We start from the raw sequence: 12,961 nt of genomic DNA, 5'->3' as shown, positions 1-12,961 counted from the left end.
AAATTTTAAGGGATCCTCTTTTGGTCTGTGAAAGGACCTAATTAGCTGCATCTGCACGCAGCCATAATCCAGTTTGACATCACTTTAAGGGCCATGGCTCCATGCTATGGAATTCTGGGAGTGGGTACTTTGTTGTGACATCAGAGCTTCACTCACAAAACTACAGTTACCAGAATTCCTTAGCATTGAGCCAGGGCTGTTAAAGTGGTTTTGAAGTGGATTATTTTTGCATTGTGTTTTGGACCTTTGTCAAAGAGGGGAAAGTTAGTAGAAAATTGTGGACTGATTGATTAATTGAGCTCAAAATCAGTTAATAGCTCACTACCAGTTTCCCCTCTTCTCCAAGTTGTGGAAAGAAGTTGCAGCCCTTAAAGTGGTGTCAAACTAGATTATGGCTGCAGTGCAGATGCAGCAGTCTTTTGCAGGGGGGAAGTATTGCAGAGACTTGTGGCATCTTGAAGACAGGCTTATTTATAAAGGAATGGCACAGATTTTTCTTGACTGGGTCCTACAGCTCCTGCCATCAGAAATATGGTAGACCTTGATCCAAAACATGCTGCAGCAATAATCCAGTTTGAGACCACTTCAACTGCCTTGGCTCAGTGCTAGGGAATCCTGGGAATTGTACTTTATTGTGGCTCCAGAGCTCTCTGACAGAGAAGGCTAAACGTCTCACAAAACTACAAACCCCAGAATTATCCAGTCCTAGTCCCACTGATATGGATTGCCCAATATCTGCCTCAAGAGGTCTCCCTCCACTAATTATGATATTATTTAAAGTGATTTTAATTGTATTTTATAATGCTGTTGTTTTATAATTATGTGATTTTTGTTTTAAGAACAGGGATAAGGGAGTTGTGTATCTATTTATGTGTGGTATTTTTATCTAGGTACAGTATTACTGTTGTAACCTGCCTAGATCTGATGGGAGAGACAGGATAAAAAATATTAGTAGTAGTAGTGTTACTCTTGTCCCTCCATATTCGCTAGGGTTAGTGGCACAACAAGGCCCTCGTGAATATGGGAAAACCGCAAATAAAATAAAAATAATAAATAAAATGTTTATTTCTATCCCGCTTTTTGCCAGGCAATCCAAGCGGCGTACAACAGGTAACAAAAACACCATGCTTTTTCCTGAGAGGATGCCTCTCTAGGAATCTCTAGGTCCCCCAGGGCAACTCTGTGGTTAATGTCCAACAGACACTGACCATAGAACTGCGCTGGAGGCCTAGTGGAGTGTCCTTTCTAGGTCTTTCAGTGCAACTTTTAGTTAAAGTTGACCATAGAGTTGCACTGGAGGACCTAGATATTCGTAGAGAGAACACATTCATCAAATTTGTGAACAATCAAATGCGCAAATATCAAATTGTGGAGGGATGAGTGTGTATTATTTTGCTGTTTCTGGTCTTAGTTCAGATGGTAGGAGGTGCCTGCCAGCCTGCAGATAGCCATTCCTACCACCTGAAGTTAAAGACCAGAAACAGCAAAATGCAGGCCTCTAGGCCTAACATCTCCAATATCTTTTCTCCTGTTTGCCTCATGAAGAAGCATATGAGAGTGTAGTGTGACAGTGTCGGAGCCGAAGGTTCAGTTTATAAATTTTCGTAGCTCTATGTGCACAACAGACGTCTGTACGTCAAGCGGTAGTGACGCCTCCTTCTGATAAAATGTCGTAGCTCTATGTGCACAATAGATGCCTCTACGTCTGCTGGATGTGACGCCTCCTTCTGTCTATATTTTCGTAGCTCTATGTGTACAACAGACGTCTCTACGTCTGCCGGAAGTGACGATTCCTACTGTCTACCATTTTCTTAGCTCTATGTGCACACTGTCGGAAGTGACGCCTCCTTCTGTCTACCATTTTCGTAGCTCTATGAGCGCAATAGACGCCTTTACGTCTGCCGGAAGTGATGCCTCCTTCTGTCTAACATTTTCGTAGCTCTATGTGCACAATAGATGCTTCTACGTCTGCCAGAAGTGACGCTTCCTACTGTCTACTATTTTCTTAGCTCTATGTGCACACTGCCGGAAGTGATGCCTCCTTCTGTCTAAATTTTCGTAGCTCTATGTGCATAACAGACGTCGCTACGTCTGCCGGAAGTGACGCCTCTTTCTGTCTAACATTTTCGTAGCTCTATGTGCACAATAGACGTCTCTACGTCTGCCGTAAGTGACGACTCCTTCTGTCTACTATTTTCGTAGCTCTATGTGCACAACAGACGCCTCTACGTCTGCCTGAAGTGACGCTTCCTTCTGTCTACCATTTTCGTAGCTGTATGTGCATAATAGATACCTCTACGTCTGCCGGAAGTGACGCCTCTTTCTGTCTAATATTTTCGTAGCTCTATGTGCATAACAGACGTCGCTACGTCTGCCGGAAGTGACGCTTCCTACTGTCTAACATTTTCGTAGCTCTATGTGCATAACAGACGTCGCTACGTCTGCCGGAAGTGACGCTTCCTACTGTCTAATATTTTCGTAGCTCTATGTGCATAACAGACGTCGCTACGTCTGCCGGAAGTGACGCCTCCTTCTGTCTAACATTTTCGTAGCTCTATGTACACAACAGACATCTCTACGTCTGCCGGAAGTGACGCCTCCTTCTGTCTAACATTTTCGTAGCTCTATGTGCCCAACAGACGTCTCTACGTCTGCCGGAAGTGACGCCTCCTTCTGCCCACCATTTTCGTAGCTCTATGAGCACAATAGACGCCTCTACGTCTGCCTGAAGTGACGCCTCCTTCTGTCTATATTTTCGTAGCTCTATGTGCACAATAGATGCCTCTACGTCTGCCGGATTTTGGCATCTTCCTTTCTCCTGGTAGGAACTTCCGGTTGGCCGCTGTCACTGTCAGTGGCCGCTGCCGCCGGCGAGGATGGAGCCAGCGGCGGGTCCCGGGGAGCGCTGGGCGCCTGTCGGGGCGGTGGCCGAGGCGGCCGAGGCTGAAGAGGAGGAGGAGGAGGCCGAGCCGGGCTCCCCGCGGTCGCTGCGGGCGGAGCGTCGCCGCCTCCACTCGGCGCTCTTGGCGCTGGCCTCCCACTTCGCCCAGGTCCAGTTCCGCCTGCGGCAAGTGGCCCGCGCGGGGCCGGCCCAGCAGCAGCGCCTCCTCCGGGAGCTGGAGGAGTTCGCCTTCCGAGGATGCCCGGGATCCGGCCTCGGCTTCGGCGCCGCCGCCCTCGAGGGAGTCGCGACGGGGGACGGAAAGGTGAGCCGCCCTCGTTCCTTCTCCCCAGCGACGTGGCGGCCATAGCGGACTGCATCCACACTGGAGATATAACCCGGTTTGGCACCGCTTTAACTCTGTTCTGGCTCAAGGCTATGGAATTCTGGGAGTTGGAGTTCGTTGTGTTTGTAGATAGAGCGGTAGTCGGTTAGGTTTATATTGGTGTATGTGCATAAACCTAACCAACAACCACTCTGTCTACAAACACAAACTATATATATATATACACACACACACACACACACAAATACGCCTACATAAACCTAACCAACTACCACTCTTATCTACCTTTTGCAAATATAATTTGTAAAATAATACAATTTCAGTATGCTTGCAAAGTTATATAATAACAATAAAAAAGCACCAAGAAAGAAAGAAACAGTGGCATTGTAAACCGGTTTCCCTTAATACAAAATGGCAAAACGGTTTGCTTTTTGGAATTCAAAGATATAGCCATGTTAGTCTGTAGAATGAATACAAAGAGCGATCTTGGAGTACCTTTGAGACTAATGGAAAGGGGAAAAGTTGGCAGCATGAGCTTTCATAGACCAGTCTACTTCCTCAGAGTCATTTGCTATTATTATTATTATTATTATTATTACGTAGAGAGATCTTGCAGCACCTTTGAGACTCACAGAAAGAAATTGGCAGCATGAGCTTTCCTAGACTTTAGTCTGCTTCCTCAGATGCATCTGAGGAAGTAGACCGAAGTCTATGAAAGCTCATGCTGCCAATTTCTTTCTTTCATTGAGTCTCAAAGGTGCTGCAAGATCTCTCCAAGTACTGCTTTTTGGAATGCATTATTTTTCAATGCTTTCAAGTCGTGGATGCTTGAATCTGTGGATAAAGAAGCAAGGGCTTGCTAAAATTTCCATAGTGGTTCAAGTAGTTAATTGATGACAGAAGCAGCGCCTTGTGACTTGAGGGAACCCCAGTTTGCTTCCCAGTTTGGTCACTTTGGCCCTATATAGACAGGCCAAAATAAAGCTGCTTCAGGTCACTTTGGAGGTATGCTGTTTACATGTGCACCAGTCCTTAGGACTGGATTGTGGCTTTGGTGTGGCTTCCGGGCTCTTAGTACGCATGCATTATTTAAACAGCATACCTCCAAAGTGACCTGAAGCAGCTTTATTTTGGCCTGTCTGTATGGGGCCATAGAAAGCATTCCCATACCTTGGATCAAACTTTGATCAAAATCGAGCCTGAGTCTTCAGGATTTGAGCAGAGCAGTGGAGGATAGCGGGTCTTGGAGCTATCTAATCCACAGGGTCACTATTAGCTGGGGAAGACTCAAAGTCAGCTAACAACAGCAAAGATTATAATAAATCAGATGTTTTTTGAAAGCACACAACAACAGCCACAACATCCCCAATGGCCACTTTATGGGCCTTTTGAAGTGCTCATAGATGAAACAGATTTTACAGTTTCATGTGACTGAAAAGGAGGGAGGTTCTTAGGAGTGCAAATATAAATGCTGATGTACTTCTCAGTGCCTTTGATATGGAAGGTGTTTGCTGTTGCACTTAATCATCCCCTCATACAGCTTTGTTCAGATAATGTTCCTGTGAGTTACCTGAAATTACATCCTGGAAAAGGTCAGTAGGCTGCCTTCCTTCTGCGGATAGTGATTGTGTTGGTTGAAACTCTCCCTGGTTGCTCAGCACTAAATACATTGCATGCATCTGAAACTTGATGTCCAAACTGTCGTCACAGACTGAGTTTGGCCACTTATCTGTTTTCTTTACATTGTTATAATTAGCCAGTTGCTTATTGGCTTGCACTTTTTCCCCCTTTTGTTAACTGCAAGAGTCAAAGCCACGCTGTCAGCCGTTCAAGTATCTATCTCATATCATTGTGTTCCTGAAAGTTCTGGCAGACTGTAGGTTCAGAAAAGGTTGCAGCTTATTATGATATTTTGATTGGTGTTTGCAAAGCCTACAGAAGAGTGAGTTTACACAGCTGAGCAATACCTGCATTGCTAGCATGTATACCTCCACATACTTTTAATTCAAATTATACAATATGCTTCACAGACAGGCTTGGTTTTCTGAACTAAGCAGGCTATGAAATGGCTATGGTGAGAATTTCTGAGCATCAGCTCTAGGACAGTCTTCTGCCATCACCCTCTTCAGGTGCTCTGGACTGTAACTTCTATCCCTCAAAAATTGGCCATGTTGCCTGGGCTGATGGGGGTTGTAGTCAAAAAAAGATCTGAAGGGTTGGGAATGTCTTCTTCAGACAAAAGCTGTGATTGATTTGCAGGCTGTGAGGTGTGGACAGGTCTCTTTGGAGCTGATGTTCATTTCCAAATTCATGAAATTAAATGTTTTATCCTTGTTTCAGAATGAGCTTGAGAAGCAAGAACAACTGGAGGCACGGAAGGAGAAGCAGCGGGAACTCATCCTGCAGCTGAAGGCCCAGTTGGATGACTTGGAAACATTTGCCTACCAGGAAGGCAGCTATGACGCACTGCCTCAATCCATGGTCATGGAGAGACAGCAGGTGAGGCCTGCTGGTGCACAGGCTACCTAATTGTGGCTTGTCTGTGTAGGTCCCCTTTTAGCTAAACCAGTTGATGTATAGCTCTTTGGAACAGGGGTCTGATGAAAAGGAGGAAAGTCCTTCAACTGTATGGCCTTCTTTCCCGTTTGGCTTTGCAGGTGCTTATTGAGGAACTGATCAAGAAGTTGGACATGAACTTGAGTGAGGACATTGCCTCACTGTCCCCAGAGGAATTGCGTCATCAGGTGGATGCTGCTGTGGCCCAGATTGTCAACCCAGCCCGTGTGAAGGAACAGCTGGTGGAGCAGCTGAAAACCCAGATCCGGGATCTTGAGATGTTTATCAATTTCATCCAGGGTCAGCTGGGAAACATGTCTTACATATTGTAGGCAATATATGGGGGGTGAAGGAGTATACGGAATGCATGCAGACAGCCAGGGGCAGGGGCAAGCTAGTGGATCATGATGCCAGAGTCACATACATATAACTATAATTTGACCAAATTAACAGATGTTGCCTGCTGTCACTGAGATGAGAGTAAAAGGAAGAAAGGGACATCAATACTCTGTCCTTTTCAACAACCTCCAGAGGTTGTCTGTTGAGGGGATAAAATCCCCACAGTTTTTGTGCTACCCAGCTAGAGCAAATCAATTGATTCAATGGAAATTTTAAACATAAAGGTCCCCATACATAAATTGAGCCTGTTTATATAACAGGAAGAAACCAAAAGTTGCTTCCTGCTCCCTTTTTTTAAAAAGACATTTCCTCAACCTGAGATGGCCCAGGACTGAAAGGGCAGAGTATAGTGGAAATCCCCTGTGTTCCCTAGAAGGCATTTTGCAGCCAAAAATAGCATTTTTAATTACTGCGTGGCCTTAGGGGCCACAAAATTGGCTCTAGTGTATCAATAGAGGAAATGGATACAAATTGGATATCACAAAAAATTGGAAATTACTGACAGAATGCTACAATTTCCCAGGACAGTGCAGTTTGCCTTAATTCTTTAACAAAGCAATTTCAGAGAGAAACTCCATATCATGGTAAATTTATTAACTGTTATGACAGCACAACATGTTTTCTCTTACACAAGGATACGCTTGAGCTGTTTATCCATATTCTTTTAGGGCTTTTTGCTTCCCTTCTCAGGGGTACTTCTGTCTATAGTTAAGTGCAATTCCTTCTAGAAAGTGTGGGAGAGAACTTTGAAATATTCTCATGTGTATATGGAAGCCCTTCAAGTGTAAGAAAAGCACAGAAACAAGACATAGCTCAGGAAGAAGTGTTATTGAGAGGATGGAGGTTGGCATTCAGAGTGTTTAGCATGCATATCAGCCAAAAGTGCCCTAGATATATAATGCTCAGTCATAATATTCCCTTTTGGGTTTTGCAGAAGAAGTCAGCAGCCCAGGAAAACAAGAGGATGGTCACTGTGACTGTTCAAGTGGAAAAGCTGGAAGTGGCACCTACAAGCCAAACACCAAGCAGCCCCACAGAAGCAACAGAGGTGGGCATTTGGGGGGCATTTGGGGGAAATTGCTTGGCTTTTTATTAATCAACAGATGGCCTTTAATTTTTTAATGAAAACGTTTATTTTGTTCTTCCCTTTATAATTTTCTCATATCTCCATAATATGCTTATTAAGTGTATCTCAGTAATAGAAAAACAAACAATAAACAGATCATGCCAAAACTTTTCTTAAAACATGCATAAATAGTCATTTTCCTGGTAACTGTCATTTTGCTTGTCATTTGGGAATTAGTGAGTCACTGAAAGCCAAAAATATGAAATGCTCTGTACAAAGAGAAGATGGGATCATACAGTCCCTTAACATCAGTGGCCCATCTGCCTATACTTCAGCTATTTCCTCTTAACCTTTTGAGGTCTTGGCAAGAGCAGCAACCAGCATCCTGTGTATGTTATGAAGTACCTCAGTCTATAACTTCATTTGGAAGGGGTCAGGCAGAAATTCTGGTGACCTTCTCATCAGGGCTTTCTCAGGTACTCCTTTATGGCCTTAACTCTTCTCTCATCATGGCAAAGTGGCATTGTTGCAGGCTTGCTTTGTCTTTTTTGCTTGATGACCACGGTTTCTCCCCAGCTGCAGCTAACATGTACATGCCACTGGGAATTCTTAAATATCTGAGTAACCAAGGCACTCCCCCCAGCAATGATTTTTGTTGCAAGCACTGTTTGCTGGTGTCTTGTTAAATGTTAACTCTTAGATTTTCAAACTGGGGTTTACTGTATGGATGCGTGTTGCAAGAGACCTGTAGCTTAATCAAAGAGCTACTCAGGTCCCTCCTTCACATCACAGTTGCCAAATTAGTGTAACAGTCTGGGCCTCAACACTTTTTTTCATTTTCTTCTTACTGCCATTCTTACAATGGCTGCTAGTCTTCTTCATCACCTGTTATTTTACATTTGTAAAATGTAAAATAACCCCACTCTCTTACATTCCCTTTTCCAAATCTGTACACAGGAAATGAATTCAAGGTAGTTCCCACTCACAGTGTAAATCTTGTCCCTTTTCCAGACAGTGTAAGTTGAACCAGTACTAGTAAGAAGACAAGAATATTGCTTTCTTGTTCTCACAAGAACCAGAAAAGAGGCAAGTTTAGAAACTCTTTTTAATGCCTGTTTTAAAGATGCATTCCATTGGCCAGAGCTGTTAGGATACCGAAGTTTTTATGCTTCATAGTGTGGATGAGTGTGATGAGGGAAGGTTGCTAACATTTTCACTTATTGCTTCCCCAGTTTTACATGCAGATGAAGGCAACTGAATGTACAAACTTCTGCTTTCTTGATAATTTGTCCTCCTTTCAGGGCTAGAAGGAAAGAAAAGTAAATACCAAATAGGCCCAAAGTTCAAAATGTTAGAGCAAGTCAGTAGTGGTCTCTAACTGTTAAGGCCAGTAGGATCTTTCCTGCATTCCACCTGGTGTGAGTTTTGTGTTTTTGCTCCGCAGATCACAGGAAACGCTCCCTTAGTGAAGCATGTTCCCTTAGTGAAGCATGAAGTATGTGATCCTCTAAGGAATATTGCCTTTTCTCTCTTTCTTTCTGCAGTGACTCCTGAAGATGCTCAAAGGATGCGGGAGACAGGGCTACATCTTATGCGCCGAATGCTTGCTGTGCTACAGATCTTTGCAGTGAGCCAATTTGGCTGTACAACTGGACAAATCCCACATCATTTATGGCAGAAAGACCATTCTGACAGGGACTATGCACCCTTAATGAACAAATTAGAGATGGCTGTAGCCCGTGTCAGGCAACTAGCTCAAAAGTATCAGCTGCAAGAACCAGAACATGTCATCAGCTTTTCAAGTGCCCAGGATGCCTCCTTGGGAGGACGGGATGAGCTAACATTGGCTGTGCGTAAGGAGCTGACAGCTGCCTTGCGAGACCTTATGGCCCATGGTCTCTATGCCCCATCTCCTGGGATGAGCTTGGTTCTAGCACCCATTGCCTGTTTGCTCCCTGTGTTGAGCTCTTCTCCCCAGGCCATGCATCCATGGGAGCTCTTTGTGAAGTATTACAAATCTAAGAATGGTCGTGCCTTTGTGGAGTCACCAGCACGCAAACTTTCTCAGTCTTTTGCCCTCCCAGTGATGGGTGAGACACCAGCCACTCCAAAGCAGAGTCTGCTATCGGCAATCCACACTGTCCTCTCTGAGCATGACCCATTTAAGCGCAGCGCAGACTCAGAACTGAAGGCTCTTGTGTGCCTGGCACTTAATGAACAGCGCCTGGTCTCCTGGCTCAACCTCATCTGCAAGTCGGGGGCCCTGATCCAAGCCCACTACCAGCCCTGGAGCTACATGGCCCAGACAGGCTTTGAGGGGGCCCTCAATATCCTCAGCCGCCTCAGTAGCCTGCGATTCAGCCTCCCTGTGGACCTGGCTGTGCGGCAACTGAAGAACATCAAAGATGCCTTTTGAATTTTGGGACTGCGGGGGGCCTGCCTAAATTCCTTTTGAGTGGGGAAGCTCTTTTTTCTCAATCCAGGAGGCCGCTGCTATGTGTTCACATGGAAGGCAATGCTGCTCTTTAGTGGTTGCCTCTTGATGCTGAGCTGCTACATGAAGTTCTTAGGAACAGGCAGGCTTGTGTTGAGACAAATGTTGTTGTGCTGTATGGAAGAAGTCCATATGCATAAAGCTCTGCCCTTAAAAGGCACCTACTATTTTTGTGGTGGAGTCAATAGACAAGCTTAGCAACAGAGCAGGGGGCCTCTCTCCTCCCAAGAAGAGCTTCTGATGGGAATCTATTTCTGCTCCAAGTCCCATGGACTCAAGATGAAATCTAAATGGCACTGCATCAGAAAGGGGTTTGTTTTTTAATCTTCCTTGAGGCTTCTGTGCCAGATACACCATCCCAAGCTTGACGTTTCATACTAAAAGGCAATGAGTGGATTCCCAGAATCTGAGCAGGGGACTTCCCTGTGTTGATCACCTTAAGTTATTTGACTTGTAGGACCAAACATTTTCCGGAAATTTTTCAGTTAGGTTTTTGTGTGCTAGAATAGGATTCTGCCTATGCTTACAGTATGTGTCAGAAATGTCCATAGCATCTTCCTGTATCAGCTGGCTAGACAATAAGGGTGTGAGGACTCTGGAACTAAATCTGTAGTTGAACATCCTGATTTGGAATCTAAGAAAACACAAATACTTTTGTCAAATGGAAGTGCTTCCCAGCTTTATATCAACAGAGAAAAGCATGTTGAGCTTGCCTGTCTAACTCCCTCCTTGAAAGAACAAGCAATTTGTTTCGGTGTCTCTGTGCTAGTACACAAAATTGCCTTCTCTGACTTGTTTTTTGATATCCAGCCCAAAGTTGCTATTTTTGAAATTGGGACTGCATGACCTTGAATTTGATTCTTATGCCAGATCTGTGGACTCAAGGCTTGGATGAAATGTTCCACTCTTGAGCTATTTCCCCCCTCATTGGAGCAAAATGTTATTGAAAGATGCAGCTGCAGATAGTGAGATCAGGAGGGCTACTTTAGCTTGTGGCTCAGTTGTCCCTTTGGACATCAGATAGTGCTCTGCTAGTAGTCTTCAGAAAGGATAGGCACACATGGTCTGTGAAAGATCCCTAGATCCAAATGCATAGCATCTGTAACTTTACACAGAATCTCTCAGTCATTCTGTGTTGGTGAGATCTAAGAAGATGAAGGCATCCATGTAGGTCTTGAAGCAAATTCTGACAGCACCCTTGCTTAGAGAGCATAGAGATTAGCCTGAATGGCAAACGGTGCTCTTTTGTGCTGTGTAAAGTCTGTGTATTTCTGTAAATTAGTTGGCCTGTGATGTGTATGTAAATTATTCTCCTGCAACAGATGTGTTTTAATGTAGGTACATGCCTACTTATGCCCCTTGGTTTATGTGTTGGACGCACTTTAGAAAGCTCTGTCCTGATCACTTGGGTGTCTTCTGTTAGTATGTATACTTGTTTTGACCAGTTTTGTGCAAGCGAGAGAATGTATTAATGGTGATTTGTGTCTGTTCCTGATAATAAATTCAGTTTGGTTTCTAACTAATTTTTGCTTTTTGTTTTGTTCAAAAAGAAAAAAAAGTTGTCTCTTTGCACCTTTTTGGTAATTTTTGAGTGTTTCCTCCAGTACTGAATGTCTCATACCTGGATAAGCTACCTAGCTCCGATTGATATTTCTGGTTCACACTGAGTGCAAATTAATTTACTTGCACACTTTTTCTGGGGCCCATGGTCAAATATCTGTAGTAAGAACGTTACAGTTCTGTGTGAAGAATTTTTTCAGTATGGTTATGATTAATATAAAACTCTGCCCAGGATGGGTTTAGCTACAGGAGGAAATGCTGATCCTGCTTTGCACCATCTTTGGCCCCAAGTGTTGCAGAAGAGCAGCTGTATGATTTTTCCAGTAGATGGCAGTGGAGCAATGTGTGTAAGTAAAAAAGATGCAAAGCCAGCATAATGTAGTGGTTTGAACATTGGACTGTGACCAGAGCCCTTATCAGATGAGTCTGGAACTGGGGGTCTTCAGCACTGGGCGGTTTGAATTCACGTTATTTCGCACAATACCATCATACCTGGGAGCCCCTCCGAATTGGCATGATTCAAATTGTCCAATACGCATTCGCGCGAAGTGCATTCAGTGCAGAATGTTTTGTCACACCGGTGCTCAACATGAGGATTGGCCGATTCGTATCGGCCCCCTCGCACATGCTCAGTGGTGCCCTGCATGGGTTGCGACCTTAAACGCTTCCGGGGTGAAAGGGGAGGTCACGTCATGACAGCCCGGTAAACAGCTGGAGAGCCAGCTCATGCACATTAACAATCGCGATACAACGTGCCCTCTCTACATTCCTCTCTGTTTCCTCTCTACATTCCTGCTTGGTTTTAACGTTACCATGACCTTCCCTTGCAACAAATTAGCAATGCCCGGTTGTATGTGTGTGTGTGTGAGTGTGTGAATATGTATTCTGAGGGCGGGGGGGGGAGGACCAGTTCCAGCGGCTGTCAAAGAGGCTGGATGGCCATCTAAGTAAATGGGGATGCTTTTTTCCTCCTCCTCCTCCCGGCTTGGGAGCCAGCATAAGCTGCATCCCAAGAAGGGAACAGGCGCGGGGCCGCTAGAATCGCGGCGATCGCCGCCGTTCCAGCGGCCCCCGCGCCTCTTCCCTTCTTGGGATGCAGCCTATGCTGGCTCCCAAGCCGGGAGGAGGAGGAGGAGGCTGCCGGAACCACGATTCCAGCGGCCCCCCGCGCCTCTTCCCTTCTTGGGATGCAGCTTATGCTGGCTCCCAAGCCGGGAGGAGGAGGAGGAGGCCGCTGGAACCGCCCCCCCCCCCCCGCTTCCCTGGAACCGGCAAGAGGAAAGACCCACCGGAAGTTAAAATTGGAATCTGGGGGTCTTGCGATGGAATTCAGGATTGGGTAGTCACACCAGAGCCATTCGCACTGAGATCGAACAGAGTCCCAATCCAGGATATTGCCAATCCCCTTATCAGCGCACTGGCCAACACGCTCCAAAAAGAGGAGCCAGTACGCATTCAGTTCGGCATCTCGCGCATTCACGTGAGTTCGGATTGGGCCATTCGAATGCTGGTATGATGGTATTGTGCGAAATAACGTGAATTCGAACCGCCCAGTGCTGAAGACCCCCAGTTCCAGACTCATCTGATAAGGGCTCTGCAGGATTCGAACCCCTGCTCAGCCCTGGAAACCCACTGGGGTTACCCTCAGCAAGTTGCACT

General features: G+C 45.3%; 1 protein-coding gene across 1 annotated transcript; it reads left to right on the top strand.

The window, feature by feature from the left end:
* The first annotated feature begins 2,713 nt into the window (after window positions 1-2,713).
* Window positions 2,714-11,261, top strand: RUNDC1 (RUN domain containing 1). The gene is made up of 5 exons (XM_089532145.1): window positions 2,714-3,206; window positions 5,568-5,726; window positions 5,885-6,083; window positions 7,117-7,230; window positions 8,793-11,261. Exons 1-5 carry the CDS (start codon window positions 2,877-2,879, stop codon window positions 9,662-9,664), a joined length of 1,674 nt encoding a protein of 557 aa, XP_089388271.1. The 5' UTR covers window positions 2,714-2,876; the 3' UTR covers window positions 9,665-11,261.
* The last annotated feature ends 1,700 nt before the right edge of the window (window positions 11,262-12,961 follow it).

Source organism: Sceloporus occidentalis, unplaced genomic scaffold (assembly GCF_023333645.1).
Source record: "Sceloporus occidentalis isolate IW3139 unplaced genomic scaffold, rSceOcc1.0.p SCAF_7, whole genome shotgun sequence".
Lineage (NCBI taxonomy): Eukaryota > Metazoa > Chordata > Lepidosauria > Squamata > Phrynosomatidae > Sceloporus > Sceloporus occidentalis.
Note: the sequence above shows the minus strand (reverse complement) of the source record. Positions and strands in the feature narration are given on the sequence as shown.

Coding starts and splice junctions, on each gene's coding strand:
- RUNDC1 (XM_089532145.1), top strand. CDS start 2,877: ATGGAGCCAGCGGCGGGTCCCGGGGAGCGCTGGGCGCCTGTCGGGGCG. Junction 5,727..5,884: donor TGGTCATGGAGAGACAGCAG/GTGAGGCCTGCT, acceptor TTGGCTTTGCAG/GTGCTTATTGAGGAACTGAT. Junction 7,231..8,792: donor GCCCCACAGAAGCAACAGAG/GTGGGCATTTGG, acceptor TTCTTTCTGCAG/TGACTCCTGAAGATGCTCAA.